The sequence below is a fragment of the Melozone crissalis genome, unplaced genomic scaffold (assembly GCF_028551555.1).
Source record: "Melozone crissalis strain CALT ecotype California unplaced genomic scaffold, PUWL_Pcris_2 ptg000016l_1, whole genome shotgun sequence".
NCBI classification, from domain to species: domain Eukaryota; kingdom Metazoa; phylum Chordata; class Aves; order Passeriformes; family Passerellidae; genus Melozone; species Melozone crissalis.
Window position 1 is genome coordinate 32,248,847 of NW_026535794.1, and position 21,518 is coordinate 32,270,364.

The 21,518-nt window shown below is 41.7% G+C and overlaps 1 protein-coding gene across 1 annotated transcript; it reads right to left on the reverse strand.

Annotated features, from left to right (window-relative positions):
• Window positions 1–2,207: 2,207 nt before the first annotated feature.
• On the reverse strand, window positions 2,208–20,833 carry CDCA7L (cell division cycle associated 7 like). The gene is made up of 10 exons (XM_054274050.1): window positions 20,774–20,833; window positions 13,959–14,105; window positions 10,673–10,804; window positions 9,852–10,211; window positions 8,084–8,158; window positions 6,754–6,936; window positions 5,217–5,348; window positions 4,273–4,422; window positions 3,483–3,619; window positions 2,208–3,136 (listed from the first exon to the last, which is right to left on the reverse strand). Exons 1-10 carry the CDS (start codon window positions 20,831–20,833, stop codon window positions 3,106–3,108), a joined length of 1,407 nt encoding a protein of 468 aa, XP_054130025.1. The 3' UTR covers window positions 2,208–3,105.
• Between the last annotated feature and the right edge of the window lie 685 nt (window positions 20,834–21,518).

The following is a 21,518-nucleotide window of genomic DNA, read 5'->3' on the forward strand; positions in this document are numbered from 1 at the left end:
ATTGCAGATGTAACCAAAAGACCAAGGAGGAGTATGACCACCCAGCAAGAAAAGGAGCCTGTATCTGTATGCCTTCTGTGCAAGGTAAGAAATGAACTTAAATTGCTTGATCTCCTAGTTCAGGGACTCTATGAGGCAGTGAAGTTGCATCAAGAGTTGCACTAAAGCATTGTGACCCTATGAACAGCACCAAGAAGCTTAGGCATGGCACTAGATTGCTGGCATTTGTCACTGTGGCTTTAAATTTCATGCCAGCTTGGTGTTCTAATCATTAAATATACTTCCTGAGCTTAAATAACTGTTAAGTATGTCTGAACATGGCCTGCATTGTAGTAAAGCAGCAGCTCTAATCCAACTGAGGTTCAGAAGCTTAAAGATTATTCCAGAAACTATAAATTTCACAAAAATGAGCTTCTATATATTTTTTGCAACCCTTAGAGGTGCAGAATAGGGTAGTAGCTAGCACATGCTAGCAACCTGGATCAAGTAACCTACATAACTGCAATTAAAAAAAAAAAAAAACCACAACTTAACCCACACAAAAAAAATATCAACTAACCTACCAACAAAACCCCCAAACCCACAAACAAACATAAAACCCCACAAAAATCGTCTCTATCCTGTTTTTTTTTCCTCTTGCCTTGACTATAAGTTGCCAATTCTAAATAAAGAGCTATAAAGAATTATGAATGTTTTATTTGCTGGGTCATAATGCTTATAAAACTTTTGGGGAGACATACCAAGAACAAAGGGAAGTACTTGAGAACACCTGTATTGTGGGTCCCTTCCAACTCAGAATACTCAGTGATTCTGTGATTAGCATGTGTGATTAGCATGAGGTTTAATTAGGTGGGCAAAGTGTAAGAATTAAGGTTTTTTTTTTCATCTGGACTTTCAAGCAATCAGTTATTGCAATACCTGTAGTAGGGTTGTAGGCTGTCCCTGAATGGAAACCATGTTCACCTTTTGAGCTGCAACTCCTCTTTTAACAACCTTTACATGATAAACACCGTATTTTGTTCTTTTGAATCTGTATCTTCCTGAGACTGAAGCATTAAGTTCAGGAACAACAATTCAGGCCTACTGTCAACATGAGATTTTAGTTTTAACTGAGAAAAGCTGTCAACAAAGCTACAGCTCATTAGAGAAAGGTGAGTGACTCCCAGTGGCAATCAGAGAAATATCATGTTCTTCACCAGACCTGAATATAATAAAAAGAAAGCCACTCCTTTGGAAAGGAGTTGCTACTACAGCAGGTAAACCCCAAGAGGGAAGCTAGGGTAGAGGAATGGAGCAATAGCAAGGTTGTCATTTGAATGGCCTTGAGTGTGCAGTTTGGGCTTGTGTTGGTGTTTACATATATAAAATTTCTTTATCACCAAAGTCTCTGCTTTTAGTAAAAGGGCATGTTAACGAATCCACGAGTACAGTCCAGACAGATGCTATGGACTCATCTCTGCATTCGAACAAAGAGAGCATGCACAGCAGGCCAACAAAATCTAAATCTAAATCAACCAAATGTAGTCTACACTACATCTGTATGTTCAAATGTAGCCTTAACTATTTAGCAACTGTTTAAACACAAACGATTCTGGTCGTGCGCTACAGAACATCATGTAAAGCAGGTGCTACTATTACTGCAGGCACCACACAGGACAGTGGGGCCAGGAGCAGAAACATGGTTCAGGAGCTGACTTCAGCAATGCCAGACATTTTTTAAAAGGCTATTCCAGTGGATCAAAGGGAAAACAAGAATGTTTACAAATGTCCAGTTTATAAAAGCAAAAGCAGGAGGACAATTTGTGTTTTGACCTTCAAGCTGAAAATTGAGAAGTCAGGTAAATGGGTTCCGGCAGGAATAGCTTCACTCCTGTCAGTTTCGTACTAAGCTTTCAATAAAACATGCCACTTTCTCAGTCTTCCTCATAGTAAAAAGAGAGATTTTTCACAGTCAGCTAGAGCAAAAGCTAGAGCATAAGTGTCACATTAAGGATTGTGTTTTTGTCTCACAAAAACACAATCTTAAATGTAACCCTTATCTGGTCTATGTTGTTATTTCCTCACCCATCAATGTTGCGCTCACGTGTTTCTCCACATAATGATTATTGATCTCCAAGCACCATTACACTTGCTATAGGAAATTAAATGGGAAACATCAGCACCAGGGTGTAGCTTGAATCACAAAATACTCTTCTTTAGATCAGTCTTTATTCTCTCTACATAAAAAGAAATGTGTATATTACAAAATTTTAACATACTTTAACATGCAATACAAATATCTGGCATTTAAATGAAGTTGTTTGAAAGTCTGATTGTACAAATGAAAAAATATCAAAGCATGAACTGTAAGTAAAAAAAATGTATTCCTGAACTCTGATATAGACCAGTTACAACAGGTGGTAGATGCTTCAGGCAGCAGGTGCCTTACACAAAAACTGCTGGTGAGAAGTTTTGTTGGATTTTTTTACTGTGATATTTTTAAATTCTTTTTAAACATTCTTCTACTTTCATGTTTTGGTGAATAATTGCACTTTGGAATAAAACTGTCAAAAACCATCCTCGCATTGGTTGATTGCATCACCTTTGGCTGGAATATAATGGCATTCAGATTAAAGTATCTTTTCCTTCTTTGCAAGGACAAGGTCTATAAACTACAGGTGGTGAAACAGGTTCAGAAAGCAGATCTGGAATAATAGATCTTTATGGTCAAGCTGGTAGACAAGGGTGTTTTGTTTCTTTGAAGATGGGGTGCTTTGAAGGTAGTTGTTAAACACCCTTTCTGCAAACTTGCACAATTGTATAAATAAAAATATTGCTCATTTTGACCAAGCTCTCTGTGGTTGTGTAGCTCTATTAAAAATTAACCACTCAAGGTTCAAGAGTGCCATTTCACTTAACATATAGGTCTGTGCATGTAGATTTCTCTACCAAAACATTTTCCTGAGAGATCTTTTGCATAAGACCATATCAATCAACAAGTTTCCAATAAAGAAATGAATATGCTATATACTACAATTCTATTTTATGTAAAACATAATAATAAAATTCTGAAGTCAAATTGTTAACATATTAACCAGTTTCAGGCACGGCTTGAGTTCAGTGCTCTCAATTGTCATCCGCCAGTTGTTTTTGTAAACTAGAAGATATGAGAAAACAGTGTTAGTGCTTTCTAGGAAACTCAGCTTCCCAAAAAATTCCATTGCTGAAGATGATAACTTCCAAAACAGCACTTCTATACACTGCAGCCAACCAACAGGGATTTCAAAACAGGCAGAAGCCTTTCAATTTTTTAATCAAATTAGTTGTTTACACAGACAATATACATCACTTCAAATAAGCTGATTTCAGCCAAGGAAAAAATTTTAAATCCAAGAAACTTCTTTTGCATAGGTGCAAGATTTGCCCCAGGGCACAAGAAGTCAAACATTATTTAAAGGGCTGTAACAGTTTAAAAAAGAATGACCAGAGGGCAGAGCTCTCACCTTTCCAGGTACTCCTTGACATTGTTGTAGCCATAGAACTTGGCCAGGTGGATGAGCATGCCGGTGGCACAGCGCCCATCCCGCCGGCGGCAGTAGCTGCAGTTGCACACCCCGCGACAAGGAGGACAGATCCAGGCCTGCAGAGGTGTGAGTGTGGGAGAGGGGGAAAAGTAAGTTATGAAAAATGCTATACTGGACTTCTTGTTGCTCAGAAAAATGTGAGTATGGCTTCCACACCACGTGATTGTTCAGGGCAAGGTTTTACAAGCCTCTGTCAGCCAGCCAACCAACCTTATTAACATTTTCCAAATTCTGCAGGATTAACGAAATTATTAAGTGCTTGACTATTTCTTACTCTGAAGCCTCAAATTCTCTGATGTGTTCAGTATTGACTTTTAAATAGACTGAAGTAATCTGAAATGCCTAACACTCATTCCATGCTAGGCTGACTGTGGTCAACTCCCTAGAAAGAGATGGGTACCCACTGTAGCAAGTTCCTTTGCCTCTCTCTGCCTGCTGGTACAGGACAATTCCTGGGATTGAATTAACCAGCTGGTACATGAAGTCAGGTACCCCCAAGCTGCCCAGCAGCTGCACATAAAAGCACAGGTGCTAATAGAGCAGCCACCGCCACACTGGGCTAGCACATCATGGCTATTAGTTAGTACTACAGATCTGCTCTTGGCATAAAGGTTTGAACCCCATTACCATGAGTGTATTCTTACATCACAGATTAGTAACAAAGCTGTATTCATTAAACTTTCATTCCAGGTTCAAGAATGACACTTACTGGATCAAGCAGAGCTGATTTCACATCTTCACCGTATCGATTTCGAAGACAGGGCCCGCAGAATTGCCCCCTGACCCCTCCACAGCCCTGCTTGCGACAGATTGTCTTTGTATCAGTTGTCTTCTGTCGACACTGGTGGCAAGTACTACCCTAAACGTGGAATGGAAGAGAAAAGCATTTGCATGAAGGACATCTTAAATGCCCATTGAAGAGCTTTCCTAATAATAATAAGCACAAACTTCAAACCAAGGTCAAATTAAACAATGAAGAGGAAGTTCTGTTACTATGATAAATCATATAAAGGTGCTAGGAATTTTACAGAGACAGTGCCAAGTTTCAGTTGCATTAGAAGTCTCAAATTATATGAATCTCAATCATAGTTCTGGTCCTTTCTTCTCTCTAGGAAAAACCTAAAACTATTGACAAAATTATCTTGTGACTCATCCCTGCCAATACCATGAAGCCAGGCATACATGGTAAGATGATCTTTATGATAACCAATAGCCAAATTCAGTGAAATCAAGGAAGGAGGACTTCCATGAAGAACACTGGACACCACACAACCTGTACAGAAATGTCATTTCCAGAGGTGCAAAGAACAGCAGGGATCACTATTATGTAATGGTACAACACAACATTTTTATTAGCAAGAGAGACAAAAAGGATACTCTTACTAGTGGCAAGTAATAGCTATAGCAAACTTGGCTTAATAGCTCTGTGGCACAGAAACACTTTTCAGGGGTAAAAAGCCAGTGGGGAGTATCAACCACCACAGCCAAGTCCAGAGAAGTCTGACAAAACTTTCAAAGCTATACTTGTGAGACAATGATGAGCTGAACTCCCCAGAGCCTCAGGAAAGGAGACCTTTTAGAAAACACCAGTGAAATAGTGAGAGACTTTTCATTTCAAGCACAGACACACTGAAAAATATGACAACCACTTACAAGAACTTTGTCATAGATTTTGTCTCTAACAGTGATTGCAATGTTGTCCAAGTCCTCCTCAGTTATGTCTTCTACCGGGCGATGAGACGAGTACTTGGATGATCTCCTCCTTTTGCGAACTCCACAATCCCCCTGCTAAACAAACTCATCTCAATACCTTTTGTCTGATCTCATGAAGCATCTGTCACCACACTTGGTGACAAATTCCTTCATTTACAATGAGTATGCAGTCCTCAGCTGGCAAACTACAGGCTCATGCACCGCTGGAAGAACAGGGAATAGTTTCCAAATCATCCCTGCCCCTTTCTCTCCCTCTCCCTCCATAATCTTTTCTCTACTCACTTTTTATTCCTTTTATTTAATTCCTTTCCTTTATTACTACTTCTATTTGCACAAATCCTTGACACGTTTTTACTGCTAACTTTTCTTTGCATTCCCTCTCCTCCTCCACTGTAACTCTTCATACTCCATTTCTTCCCTCTCAAAATCAAGAACTGTGATCATCTGCCTTCCATGCTTTCATCCTTCAATCTCCTTGTATGTTCTCTAGTTGCTTTCTCCAATGACAATCTCTAATGTCCTGCAAAAAAAAAAAACCTCTACTGAAGTTTTAGGTTAGTCCTGCCAATCCCAGGCCTTTCTTATTAATCTGTTATTTGGAAGAGAGTACTCCACTCACCATTAAGTGATTTTTTTTTCCTTCTAAATAATTATTCTCTTTGACCCCTATTCATGAACAAATTTCATCAGATTCTCACTTAGCCTTCCCCATACCTGTCTCTAGATCAGTTCTGTTCTGTCCAAAACAGTCATTTATCAGCCCAGGTTCTCATTTGGTGCTACTCCTCCTCTTCTAATAGCCAAGTTCCCTCTATAATGCTTTAACTATGCCCAGCACTTGCTCCTACAAGCAGAACTGGGATCCAGCCTTTAAGGATTCAAACTTAAAGGGTCTTCCTCATAAGGGCTATAAAGAAAATATAGGCAAGACAAAGGACCACCATAGGCTAGAGGAGGAAAAAAATCATATTTTTAAAAATAGGAAAGATTAAAATCTGCAACTTTTCAATTACTAGCCTGTACATTAACAGTTTGCTGGTGCAGATTCCCTTAATTCGTTCTCAGTTCAGCCATATAACTCACATCTTCCTTCTGCTATTTCCAGAGAAGGATTTTTGCCTTGTTTTTTTTCCTGAGGCTGGTAACAGAGAAGACCTGCTTCGCCACCTCCACCACCCCACTGCCTTGCCACTCCAAGGTTTTGTACATTACAGGCTCTTGTAATTTTCAGATGAAGAATTAATAATAGACCAGAAGTTAACTGCCTTGTTATGCCTGAGTAACCCTGGTCACAAATAGAGCCCACTTAACAGGTGAAAGATGAGACAGAAAGGCCTGGAAATAACTTCTTCTGTAGCTAATCTCAATCAAAGATTTTCAATAACTTTGCGTATGTGATGTCTGGTCTAAGTGCTGGCCAACAATTTAAATGTTTCCTACTTCCTGACTACTGGAGATATCAAAATCTGGCAAATACCACACTGAGTCTCTTCAAGAGGTTTTGTTGTCTGTAGCTACAGATGTGTTCTGCAAATTTGACAGCTGACGCAGTAAATTTTTCCAAAGCAAATTTTTCTGGTGGACGAGCAGTTCTGGTTGGGTTCATTCGGCGTGTTATCTGGCCTTCAGAGAATGTCCTCCTTGGGGTTTTCTTCTGTTTCTACAAAGAGAAGAAAATTCCAGTAACTGTCTTTTTAGTTATGTTTGTAGCGTTAAACACTAGAAACAACCTGAAAATATCTCTACCACACTTGTATTATCATGAAGAGATCTACTGTTCTCCTCCTTACTTGTTAAGCCAAACCCCATCACCAAATATACTCCCTATACACTATTTTTTTTGCTACTTTCAAAAATCACACCTTAACGTCAAATTCTGTTCCAATTAACATCACAGAACTATACCAAAATTTAACACATGGCATATTAGGGTGGAAGCCAGGTCTCACTGCTCTTTGGTAGCTAAATATTCTGATTTTCCCACAATCTGAACACACAATCGAGGAACATTGAGGAGTACACAGTTTGAAGAACAAGCTGAATTCTCGTTAATTTTCCTTTAACCTTTTTTAACTGAAAGGGTATTAAGAAGCTGCTTCATTTAGTTCAAGATTCATAATTTTGGAGATTCTTGGGAGGTGCAAGATACGTTCTTCACACTGTCACACCTCCCAATTACTGCATGATTGAATTCATGCAACAGAAGTCCTGCGTGGACATCCACCAAAGACATGGTCCTTTGTCCTACAGTCCTTCAAGGTTTCTTCAAATCTTTTCAATTTATAATATACATGGAAAAATGCTACTTTACAGAGAAAGCTGCTAAGCAAAGTTTCTCAGCTGCTTAAAGCTGAGAAAAGTCAATTGAAATAACTACTGTATGATTTCTGTTTGTGTTGAATGGCTCAACTTCATGAGCATAGTTCTACTGGGAAGGGTGGATTTTAGAAGAAAGATCTACAAGAGAGAAATAAACAGAATCTAAATCCAAAGCAAAGCAACTACTCTTCTTTATTCCCACATACTCAGACATTTGTCCAAGATCTCAAATAGTATTTCCGGAGCAAAAAGGATGAAGCAGCATCTTATCTTGGTCTTTGTCTTTCTTCATAAATTATCCTAAAAAATTCTATTTCCTCACGTAATCTCTGGCACTTTACAAACCATAGCAAATTTATACAAATGAAGTGACCAAACCCAAAGAAAACCAGAACAAACTTGCTGAAAGTTTCCAATGAAACACATTAAGTCCAACACCTAAGTCTAACAAAAATTACTGTCACCACCAACCAGTACTGGGAACTTACTGCAGGAGTTGAGGAGGGCGTTTTCACTGGGAACAGGTCCGGTATGGAATTCAGTTCTGCCAGCAGCTGGGCAAGCTGGAATCGAGTGATGTCACATTGAAAACTCACTGTAACTTACAAAACAAGCAACACCACCTACCATCCATTCCTCACATGCCCTTCAAATTACAGCTAAACATGTGCAAGGAACCTTTATGAAAGCACTTAAATAAAGTGAGGCTCATAAAAGGCGTTTATTTACTCTGCCATGAGCAAAAACTCTGCCAACAATACTAACTTTATAACTCCTACTAATTCTTATTGGGAATTAAACTGGTCAGATTTACATAGTATCTTATCAAAGCAGCACCAAAAGAGTACATTACAACATGGTAATGACTGATAACAAGAAATTAAGTTCATATGATAGGAGGGAGAAAAAAAAGACAGGGTGCCAGAAGACAGTAAGAGGTTTCCAGTGAGCTTTTACTGACTGCAGACACATCTGTGCTCTTTGCCAGACAGCTCTGCACTTAAGCAGTGCAGACACTGGGTACACACTCATTACAAAATTAGAGAGCAACTAAGCCCCACTGGCAGTTCCCCCAATGCATGCATGTTCTCATCATGTACAGCATCAGAAGTACTTCAGCAGGATGATGATTTCTTGCACCGTGCACAAGATGTCTTGAAGTACATTTCCACATAAGCAGTGGCTGATAAGTACAAAAAAGGCACTGACCTGTTCTGTAATTCCAGAATGAGGCTAACTTCTGAAAAGCCACTGGTAGTGGGGATGAGCCAAGCTGCTAACTCTCTGAGATTGCCACAGCCATCAAGATATTAAAAGCTGAATACAGTATTTCTCAGTAAATACTTCAGTGTGGCATTTATTAAGAGCTATTTAATGCCATTACAGTACTGCTCCTAGGATGCCAGTGAATTTCACAGTGGTTGAACTGCAAGGAAGAGTGGAAGGTGAGAAGGACCAAGGAGCAGCAAGACCAACACAACAGCAGTGGGAACACATGACAGATTAGAAGTGCAGGTACAAAGCTGAAGCAAGTTTTTACACAGGAGCTGCAGTACCACACCAAGAGCCCCAAGACTGCTTGGAAGCTGCAACTTTCCCTGAAACAGTAAAACTGAAGGAGCTACTAAAGATTGAACATCAGTTTGGATTACATAGTAGCATGATAATTAGAGAGCTGGTGGCATGTTGGATAATAAAGGAAAAAGCATTAGTAAATGATCAGTTGCTCTTTTCCACACCTACACACACATACACACACGTTCAGCAGTTATATAGTAAGGCAATACTGTAAAAATCACATCCCACACAGCTGAGAAATTACATTTATCATCCTCAGCAGCTTTTAGCTGGCTTTCCAATCAGTAATTGCAGCAGATCTGTTACACACAAACAAAAAGTAGAAACACTATTGGGCAAACAACACCATAAACCACCTGAAAGGACCAGCTGGTTTTCTGACATGTTCTGAAGGCTGCAAAACTTGGTAATTTATAACTTTGTTCATATCCACATTAAAAATTCTTAGTTCTACTCTGATTTTAAACTTGACCAGGCTAGTCCCTACTTGAGGTTATTTTAGGGGTAAATGTCTGAGTGCTGAGGGTCCTCCAGGGTTTTCCCAGGTAGAAAAATTCACCATAAGATTTTCCTAAAGTTCCAGCACAGCACCAGCAGGGACCCTAAAATTCAAGTATGCTAAAGCTAAGTAATTGGATGTAAATGTCAGAGAAAAAAAACATTGCTCTTAAGTCTTACCATGGCTTTATTTTCTTTAATATTTATGGCTCTCTTAAGCAGTGCACTGGAACTTTCCTCCTGTGTTTCTTTAATGTCTTCTTCAGACTCTGAAGCAGAGCCCTCTACTTTGTCCGACCGCTTGAGGCTTATTTCTTTTGAAAGAGGTGTGAGGGATTCACTGTCCTTTAGAGGTAAATCAGACAAAGCCTGTTCAGGCACTTTTTTCTCAGATGACTTCCTGGTGGGAAACTGTAAAGCAACACGAAGGCCAAAGCTTCTTCTCTTGGGGGAAACCTTCTTCTTCATCTCTTCCTCCTCTTCTTTCTCATTACCCAACAAATTATCGCATTCTTCATCACTCAAGTCTGACTCCACCGTCTAGAGGTAAGAAAAATCCCACGTTACAATATTGGCTCTGACATAAGAGAGTTAATTTTTAAATCACTAGTTCTAGGCAGCAGTCTTTCCACCCAAAGGAATCACCATAAATGCACCTAAATTAACATCTTTTTACAAGCTCACAGTATGCAACTTCTGCCTGTGCAGAGATCAACAAGGCATCTACATATCAGTGTTGTCTGGGATACAGACATGGCTGTCTCCAGAGGAACAATCTTGCCCCGTAGAATCTACAAGCAGTGGAAGTAGTTCCCATTTCTAATATGTGATGCTACATTAAATAAAGCATTCTTTCCCTCTTTTAGGACAAGACTTTTTAATTCAGCATGAAAAAAGAGCATCATAGTGTATCAGAAAAATTCCTACAAGAACATGAAGTTTACACAGACAGAAATAAGAAGTCAACATATACATTCACATGTAGGTGTGACTGCCTTTACCAGAACTTCTTTCTTGCTCACATGCACCTCATTTGAAGCGAAGCCCTCAAACACTTCTGTTTCAGAGTCAGTGTCCTCAGTGAAAATCCTCCGCAGCTCTTCGGTGAGGTATCTGGACTGAAACTGCAGCCCCTGCAAAAACACCACTCAGGAGCTGGGAAAGGCAGTCAGATATAGAGTATACACACTGCCACAATAAACAGGTTTGGTGGGTCAAAGCAGTGCCAACTAAATAGCATACTGTGAAAGCACTTTGCAGGCAAAGCCTGTCTAAGAAACAAACAACAAGAAGACAACATTCAGATTCAATATTGAGTTGTTTTAACTGCAAGATTTTGTTTCTTCATTTTGAGGACAGGGCTTTAACTGAGCTACTTCTTGTGGGGGAAACTTTCTCTTTCACTTCTTCCCTTCTTCATTACTACCCAATAAAAATAAACTATCAGTTTTCTTGTATGTAAATTATCATGTTGTTTTATGTATTTTCTTCTGGTTAATGTATTTTCTTCAACAGGCCTTGAAAAGAAGAAAATACAAATGAGAGATGGGGTCTGCTCCTTGTGCTGTTACACCATCACTGAACTGACTGGTACCAACACAGCTTTGAACAGCCTGACCAATATCTCTCCACCTTTCACCTTCCCAACTCACTGGTTTTTTTATCATTCCCATGTGTTCTAGGGTAGACGATTCCTCAATTTCAGCCTATAGACCAGGAAGTAAAAAGACATCATTAAAACACTCTTCATGGTATGTACGTTACATGCCAATTAAACACAAGGCATTTACTAAATAGAAGTGTATTTCCATACTTCCAACAAGAACTAGTAGAAAACCCTTTAATCAACCTGTTCCTGCTAATCTCTTGAGAGACTTGCTCCTGGTAGGAATATAATCCATGTTCATATCACACCTGCCTCTTGAAAGTCAGCAACATATAAGTTTATTTCCCCAATTTTCCTCTGTTACTTCTTCCTCCCACACAAGAAGCAAAAATTACCTTTAATACAATGCATTTGCTAAATATCTTTATTCTTCCTTTCAGTTCCCTCCCCTCCCTGACTTTAATTACACATTTCTTTATTTTAAGATAATATCTGGTGAAAAAAAAGATACAATAGATGAGTGGAAAAACTTAGAGGGGAATGGGAGGGGGGAGCCACTGCATATGCTGTTTCTTTACACTTAAACATCTACAAATTATTATGGGTAATTGTAATGAGTTTTCTCTGAGGAAAATTACTTTATTCTTTTGTTGATAGCTGCAGTGCAGCTGCTTGAGAAAGGAACAAACACAATAGGGAAGTTACTTTAAAGTTAAATTGCATTTCTTGGAGGAAACTGAAGATTTTATGTATTCTGTGTTTTTATGAAATTCCACAATGAAGGTTGATGGGGGAAATATGCTGTTTGTTAGCTAAAGTAACTAAAAATAACACACCTACAGCTATGTTGTTCATCTATGAAGAACAGTCTACATCAGGTAAAATACACACCAGGGATACCTATTGTGGGAGAAATGTGGGAACTGGCAGAAGTGCAGAGATGATCAGAGCAGGACTGCAGAAAGCCCTGAGGAAAAGCAGGCACACAGAGGTCACTACTTGCTAACTCATTTGCACTTCAGCATCCAAGGGAACACCTGATGCACCAATAGCCCATTTACCACCCCAGCAGGGCAGCTACCTTGCCTCCTTTCTCAAGAACTGAATTTTTCTGAACTTCCCATCACTTTGTCCTTTGCACCAAAACTCTTTTGTTTCTTGCACAAGTACCTTTTGCAGCAATTGTGGTGTTTGGCATCATGAACACAGGATGATGCTCATCCTGATGCAGGGCCCTAATGTGCAAGGACTGCAGATTATGCTGCAGCTGGATGGAACTCAGGGTATTTTTATTGCACCATTTAGTGGTAAAGAAATTAAATTCAATACTGATCAAGATTTAAAATAATTCTCATCCCAAGGGAAACACAGGAAGGATAAGGAAGGTTGCAGTGCAAGCTGTAAATCTGGAACAAGTCTCACTGGGATTCTCAGCAATGCATGTTAAACTAACTATCTATCTCTTCCACAGCATTTTTCATCAGAGGATTTTAAAATGCTTTGCAGAACAGATCATTATCATAAACTCTATTTCACAAGTTGGGAAATCAAGGGAGGGAAAGGTACAGTCAGGTGTCTGCAGCCCCCAAGCAGGCAAAGCAGAAGCTCCCACACAAGGTTTCCCCTCCATCACCAATACCGCTCCCCACCGACCTTTCTTGATACTCCACACAAAACCACAAATGCAAGATCAAGCTACCTCCTGGCTTGCTGAAGCTGCCAGTACTGCTGTCTAGCAACAAGATTACAAATCAACTTAGAGCCCAGAATTTAATAACATCTTGGACACTATCTTTCTCCATAGCACACACTGCAGCTCTACCCCCAAAAGGCTTCTGCACTCTCCTGGGGTCACTTGCCGATAAAGGCTGAGAAACAGTACATATTTGTAACAAGCCTTATTCTGTCTCTTTCTTCGGCTAACACTAATCATCTTCCTTGTCATCAGCACCTCTTAACCGGGCACTGACCTGATGAACCAGGAAAATAAAAGAAAAATAATTCAATTATCTCATTAATGAAACAGAGGGACCTCTGCAAGAACACAAATGACAAAGGTATCTTATCACACATTAGCCCATAGCTATCAAGCATGTAATTATATGTTTCCAAAAGACTAAAAACTAAATTTTTTGCCACCCAAGACAGCACATCAGTTCTATTCTTTTCTTGTGAATTCAGCTGGTATCTCCAGCTACCAGAGAAGAAAAAATATCAAATCATTCTGCTAATCCAAGCCACTTCGTCAAGAGAGCAAAGAACCAGCAGACTGCACTACTGCAGCAGGAGCTGATGCTTTTTCTGGATTACCACTACTAAAACACAATTTTAATGCAGAGACAGCGCAGAGATACTTCTGGAAGAAATACTTTGAAGTCTACATACTCACAAATGCCCATCTAATAACCAGCAACATCTTTCCAGGATGGTAATTCTCTTTTTCCTGTTTGCTACACTTACCTATTTCACTTAAACTCATCTTCCAATGAAACACATTTTTATATTATGAAGGAGTTTTCAAAAGCAACCACTAAACCCTAAATACTAAGTAAGTTTACTTTTAATATGGGCACTGTAAATTACAGGTTAAGGTGAGAGTTATAATTCACACAGTTTTGACACAGGCTCAGAGTATTACTGCATCCCAAGAGCATAAATGGACTATGGCAACCTGTTCCTACCTCTTTTCCAGACTCCTGGGAATCAAAACTAGCACAGTTGTTCTCTGACAAGAAGCTCTGTTCGGAAGCATCATCTTGGAATCCTGGAAAATCTTCACTGTCACTGGGGGTATTAAAAATGCTGGCCACATCCTTGGGTACCTGTTTCTGATTCAAGACAAGACAGAAAACATGAGTCTCACACACACCAACTTAACAGGAAAACTCAGATTTGCAACCATACAACTGATGTTTATATTCCTATGCAAACACGAGTCTGTAGCACAAAATATGCTATATGTAAATTGCACCTTATTTAGCTAAACTCCAGGAAAATTCTGTATAGACTGTTTTAATCCCTGAATACAGACTCAGGATCTGGGATTGGGATTATGATGTAATACACAGGGTGTTCAGCTCCACAGGAAAGTGCTTCAGAGACCTAAAAATGCGTGGGTGTCTCATCTTTGCAAGCAGGAGCTCAGGGCATCCTTACCCATGGGGAAACCCATCACCCCTCCAGCTCTTGCAGAGAAATGCTGTCTCAGAGGTGAGGAACACAACCTCAAACATAACACAATGCTAAAGCACAAGGAAACCTGACCTTTAGATCTCACAGTACCATTACGGATTTTAGCAGACACTTGGCTAACTCCAAAAACAAAACCAATGCAACTCCTTCTCCTTGGTCAGTACTGTCACAGAGCTTCTCCTGTGATGCTGTTTAAGAGAGCGAAAATGTGCTAACAAAGAACATTTCTCCTTTGCTAGAAGCCCACCAGGAGAGGGGGAAGCACAGTCAAGGGCACATAGCCTTTCTCAGGTGACCAAGGTCACAGCTTCAGCGTTTAAGAAGTCCAGTCTCAGCCTAGGAGACTCATAACACCACCTCCAACCATTCCACTGGGCCATATACTTCACAGCAAACACTTTGGATAAGGCTCTGCATGTGCCAGGACAGTAAGAAAACCTCCAGAGAGTTCCCATGTGGGCTGCTTTAGGATCTGGTTTGTGTAAGGATGGGATGAATAAGTCAAGCCTTAAAATCAAGGAAGAAGGCATTTTGCCAAGTTGCAGAACACATTTTCACACATCCAAGCATCACCTGTAAAACCATTCTGCCAGTCACACAAATGCTCTGGGAGAAAAGCATCTGCATTCCTCACCAGCATCCAAACACATTTGTCCCCTACATCCCCTCACATACACACCTCACACACATCACTCCAACCTGAAACAAGCCTCTCTGCTCTTTGCTAAAGCCACACTCTCATTAACTCTCAGGAACATGAGATCAATGACTGCCTGGTCAGAGGCCAATTCCTCATCTCAAAAGGCTGTTTTCCAGCCCTGAATATCCACCAGTACATCTCAGAGACGAGGTTCAGAACCGAGAGCAGACTGCCCTTTTTTACTGTCACAGAAAACTAAGGTTGCTCAAACAGGGCATATAATGATGATTTTTTTTCCAAAGTTTACTTGTGGCAAGGCAAGTGACCCAAAGAAGGCTCATTCTCCAAAAGTAATATAGCTGCAAAGGTTCCATTAAAATAGCAAGCAGTACCTTCACCAAAGCATCACTCTCTGAAATAAGCTAGAGTATGAACAATTTTATTCTAGTTCTGATCTTATAAAGCTGATGTAGGCTGATGCAAAACCAACTTACTGCTGCTGAAGCAAGAGTAGAATTCACCTCTGAAAAACTGACCCTCTCAGGCCTATAATGGCATGATCCAAATTACAGTTTCTAAAGTCATTCTGTCCATATCCAAACCCCTTTGGATATTCCCTCACTCCTACCTCCTACAGTGAACATCCAGAATCCACTTCTGTTGTTGTGGCAGAATTTACTCAGTACAGAGTAGTGCAAAGAATGAAGGATTGTGCATTTTAATGGAAAAACATACGAGGAGCTGAGAGTCTCCCCGCTATGAATAAATTGCTTCCAGGAGCCACTGCATTAGTTCTTGTGCTAATCTACAGCTGACTTAGCCACTGCTGTAATTACTGCATGCCTGATTTCTTCTTGTTCATGTATTGCTTCTTCATCTGCACCAGAGGAGTCATTTATGAGGCTGTAATTATTGATTTTGAACAACAACAACAAAATTCTTTCCCAGTAGGAACTTAATTTTTTTGCATTCCCAAATTCTGTGGTACTGGTACTGATTTAAGTAACTTACTGTAGAGCTCCAAGGATTTTTGGTTTGTGACTTGCTCTCCATAGCCTGGGTAGGAAGAATCTCAATTTGGTCACTGATGAGTCCCTGTTCTACCAGAAGGGCTAACATTAATAACAGACAACTCACAAGGTGGACATACTCCAGAAGTTTAGAAAGGGAAGCCTCATGGTCAATCTTGATTAGCAGAATTATTAGAATCTATTTCTGCACCTGAAATTGTAAGCCAAATTTATTTCCAAGAAAAGTCCACTGACATAAAAGACAAGCTTGCAGCAAACATCTGTCATGATGGGTTCATCCACTGTTATTTATTGTGTAGTCCTGGAAGCCACAGACATTACCATCTTCAACTTTCAATTAAAATACATTCTGAAACTGATTTACAATCAGCATCAGAGCCTAGGATTTCCACTCTTAACAAATTATTACACACCAAGAAATAAAATACATATTTATCTAAACTGAAATGTCAAAATAATCTATTTAAAACATCAGTAAAACACAGGCACTCCAGGAGAGGATCTTTACACCACTAAATCCCTAAAAAAGTCATGAAGGCAGAGATGTGATGAATGTTGCAAGCTTGCTTGGGGAAAATATTTCAACATGAACAGACCACAATGGACTGTTGAAATGCTGCAGGTGTGAGAAATACTGTCTTTTAAATATACCTGTTACAAAGGCTAAGTACCAAAAGTCTAGTGAAAGCTGGAAATAATTCAAAGCTGCTGAAAAAGTCAGTCTTATTTCTGGTAGGAAATTTTTTATCTATTGAACTCATTCATTTTTGCACATAAAACACACTTAGTTGTTTAAAACCCCTACAAGGTACTATTCAAAAGTATCAGCAAACTTTCGCTGCTACGGATGGGCACTCAATCCAACAACTGCCAGAATAACAAATCCTACACTTCTGCAGTAGTCCAAAACTCAAGACATTCACATCTCTCAGGTTTTCCTTCTCTGAATTAGACAATATACCACCAGGACACCCAGGAGCATACTGGGATGGGTTGGGCTGCATGGAGATCCCAGTCCCACAGAACCAGGGGCCAGCAGCTGGTATGTGCCTGTGGAGGCTGGCAGGTCTGCCACCAAGGGCAGAGGGTGACAGAGGCTGGTAGGGTTGTCAAAACTGTTCCAGTCACATGAGCTACTGAAAAGCAAAGAACCCAAGGTCCCCAGCAGTCACAAGAATATTTTTCCAAGCACTCTACCCATAAATTCCACCTTGTTAGGCAAGGAAAAAAAGAAAAGCCCGAGGTGAGCTGTTTTGCCATCCACATCAACACGAAGAATTTTCATGTTCCAATTGAAAAAGCAACTTTCCTGACACCAAAGCCAGAAAAGACGCAAATTGCCTGGTAGGCTCTGAGGAGAGAACACTTGCCTGCAAGCAAACCAGTGTATTTGGTGGGAAGCATGTTCTTTCTACAGCACTGACTGCCATGTTTAATTTTTTAAAGACTTATTTGCACACATCATTTTCCCTGCCAATTGTCACACTAGCACATTCTTCTCCAATGGTGATGCATCAGGAGAACCTACAGCATGAGAAAGCAGGACTAGATGTAGTTCTCCATTTTTGCTCCTACCATGGGGAAAAAATCAATTGGGCTGTGTTCTCTTAACTCAATTTAGCACAATGTATGGGCATTCCTAATGAAAGCAGAGGACACACAAGTTCAGTCACATTCAAACTCAGTCAGACTGAAATAATCAAAGTTTAATTCCAAGCAGATACTCACAAACCAAACCTGTGCAAAGTCACACCTTCAGCACATGCTGGAAAGCCTCTTGACTTGCTCCAGGTTCAGTCCAGAAGCCAGCCTAAGGCACACCACCCAAGGGCACTGCATTTGGCTCGTACCTCAAAGGAACAACCTCAAAGGAGCAACCGAACAGGGAAGCACTCCAAGGCTGACAATTGTGGGCAGAGCTAAAGAATAGAGGGGCCCAGCCAGAGTGTCAGTAGGTGCCAGACCAATAAACCAGAACTATGCAGAAGTCAAGATCGTGGTTTTTCCATTGGAGTCACAAAGGCGAACAGCACTCTAAAAGCTTAATTTTAAGCATCATACAAATGTGTGAAAGCCATGGAAAGCACAGAGATACAAAGCCCCAAACTGCAGTGCAAAAGAATTACACAGACTGGATGCATGGTCAAAAAGACTGTCACCCACACAATCAGCCCAAGACTCGTGGGCATCAACAAAACCTAGGAAGGCAAGGAAGATTGCAGATAACCTCCAGGATTTCTCAACATCATTAAAGCACAAGAAGCTGAAATCCCCTGGACAGCGAAGTGTATTCCTGGCATAAGCAGCAGGAGATGGAAAGGCAAGTGAGTGTTCTGAAAGAAGGAACAACTGATAAAACGAGCAGTCATCACCCACTTTTATGATCTTTGCAGGAATAATTTGATTCTAATGTAAAGATGGATTATGCCTGAGCCTTTAATCTGTCACAGCAACAACTCCTGGGACTTTGAGGGTGCCCCCTCAAAAGGTTCTGGCAATTTTCACACCAGTAAACCTACTGCTCCAGGAAATTTTGGTAAATTCTGCTGCTTTCAGAACAGCCAGCCAAATACGGTCTCTGTATTGCCTTATCTAGACTGATAATAAGCAAATGTCCATAAGGCTACTTTATCCTAAAATAAGGAACTCCCAAGTACCATAATCACATGGCAAATCATTTAAAATATCACCTTCCATAGGCAGTACCTTCCTGGAAACTATTTCCAACTCTTCAAAAATGCTGGTAGTACTGTAAGTATCAGCATGCCAGCATATGAACACAATCCACACTATAAACTGCTACTATTTCTTCCTTTGTACCATCTAATCACACACCAATCCTAACAGTTGTAACAACTATTTCTGAATTTATTATGAATAATTCAAGAGCATCCCATGGTGATGCCTAACTACTGTCCAAGCCCTGGTATTTCAAGGAAATCTTTTGTACAATACTGCAATGTACCCTCACTTTGTGCCTGGTCTGCTCAAGTCTAGGATTTGAGTTCAGGCCTTGTGGGTGCAAACGGTACCACAGTCAGTGCCCCTTAAACAAGCTCTGTGTACTGAAACTGCTGTGCCAGGACCTGGTAAATCAGACTCTGGGACAGGAAATGGAACTGCAGGTCTTGTGACTCAAAACAGTTTTGTACTGCTGACATCTTCAGCAACTGTTTTCAAACTGGAGCATGTACTCACAAGCCAATCTGCCCCTCAGCAGTGACGATCTGTGACTTCAGAGGCAAAGAAACCTTCACCACCACATCCTTCTGGCCCTGCCAAGACTGAACTCACTGCTCACCAATGTATCAAAAAGACAAGGCAGAGCAAGCAGAAGGTTTTGCTCAGACAAAAATAAACTCCCATGAGAAACAGGAAAACACCCAGAACAGACTTCTGCCCTTTGCTGAGCCTTGAATGAAACATGATGTGCAGCGTTTAGCTGTGTACCAGAAAGGGAACTAGTAGACTGTAAGAGTCTTGTGTTACAGTACCAGAGATGGGAATTGAGTGCCATGTGTGTCTGTTGTCAAACAGGGTTATCCCAAACTGTTTTACAGCACCCTTATCTTCATACTGCCAAACTGAGAGCCTGAGGTCATACAGAGGTGGAAGGTCTTTGCGAGGACAGAGCTCTAATAAATATTCCAGTGGCTGTATTACACTTCAGTTCCACAGAAACCCCTGTAAAGCTCCAACTTTCCATCAGCAAGAGCTGAATGAGATGCTGAACTTCTTGCTCCTTCCCACCAGCTGGGAAGCTCAGCATGACTTGAAGAGAGTCAATTTCGACTACATATAAGGAGAATGTAAAACACTGCAACAGCTTGTTTAAAGAGCTGGTAGATGCTCCACCCCTGAAAACATTCAAGGTCAGGTTGGATGGCTCTGAGCAATCTGAACTAGTTTAAGATGGCAACTCTCCTTCGAGGAGGTTGACTAGATGAGGTCCCTTCTAATCTAAAGTATTCTATGATTCCATAGCGATACCACCTCCCAAGATTCGAGCCACACAATCAGCCTGATGCACCCAAGCATGCGCCCCCAGGCTTGGACCAGACCACAGGGGACGGAAGCATGACTCTCAGGGGACTGCAATATGTGCCAGCCTTGGCATCGCGGCCTTCCAAAAGAAAAAAAAAGGAAACAAAAAAGGCCAGAATTAAAAAGAAATAAATGTATTGGCTATTTCTAATGTGGTATCCGCAGGCTCACAACTAATTAATTATCAGTGATCCACTCCAGCCTTTAGTAGATCCGCCACAAGTCCCAGCACAGCTGCAGTTGCCCCACGCCGCTGCTGAGTGTCCCAGGGCCGCCCTCACGGCGGCTTGCACCCCATGCCCGGCCTTTTACAGCCGCGGAGCCGCCGCGCCACGTGGAGGGATCCCGGCGGGACCACGGGCCACCCCGGTGTCCCGGCCAGCGCGCTGCGCCGGGGGCGGTGCGGGCGGCCGGGGGAGCCGCCCCGCCGCTGGCGGGCACTGGCCGGCGCTGGCGGGCAGCTCCTCCGACCCCTCACGCCGCGGGCGGCGGACAAAGGCCGCCGCTACCCCGGGCAGGCGGAGAGCTGCGGGCCGGCTCCCTGCCCCCGGCGCCCGGCCCCGCTCCGCCAGCCCGCGGGCCGCCTCACCTTGCCGCGGGTCCCCACCGCCGCTGCCCCCCGCCGCCGCCGCCGGCCGCGCCGCGCCATGGCCGCCCGCGCTGCCGCGGGATGAGGAGGAGGAGGAAGGGGCAGGGAGGAGGGGCGCGGGGCGGTGGCGGGGTGGAGCCGCCCGACTGCGGCGGGAAAGCGGGCAGAGGGACGGGGCACCCCGTGTGGCCTGCCCCGGGATGGACCAGGGCTGTTCGGATGCTGCTGCGCATCCCCTGGGCACCCAGCATCGTCCAATCTTTCCTGCACGCTTTTCGCTGGGCGGCAGCTGTTCGTCTGAAAGGGGTAGGCTTTGGAAGGAAATAGGCTTTCATCCTCCAAGTAACTTAAAATGTTTATTTACGCAATACAGGCGGGAAGTGTAAGCCTCTTGAAACCTCAGGAAAAAAAATGGGAGGGGCGGAGGGGGAATGATGCCACTTTCGAATCAAAATAGTAAAGTCCAATCATTAGTTCAGCACTGCACGTTCACCATAAAGCCAAGTTCCCAAGTGCCACATCCATACGATTTCTGAGCACTTTGAGGGCTGTGATTCCATCACTTCCCTGGATAGCCTGTTCCAATGCCTGACCACCCTTTAAGTGAAGAAACCTTCCCTGGCAGAATCTCAGGCCATTTCCTCTTTCCTATCGCTTGTTCCTTGGGAGAAGAGACCAACACCTATATCCTTTCAGGCAGTTGTAGAGAATAATAAAGTGTCCCCCTGTACCATCTTTTCTCCAG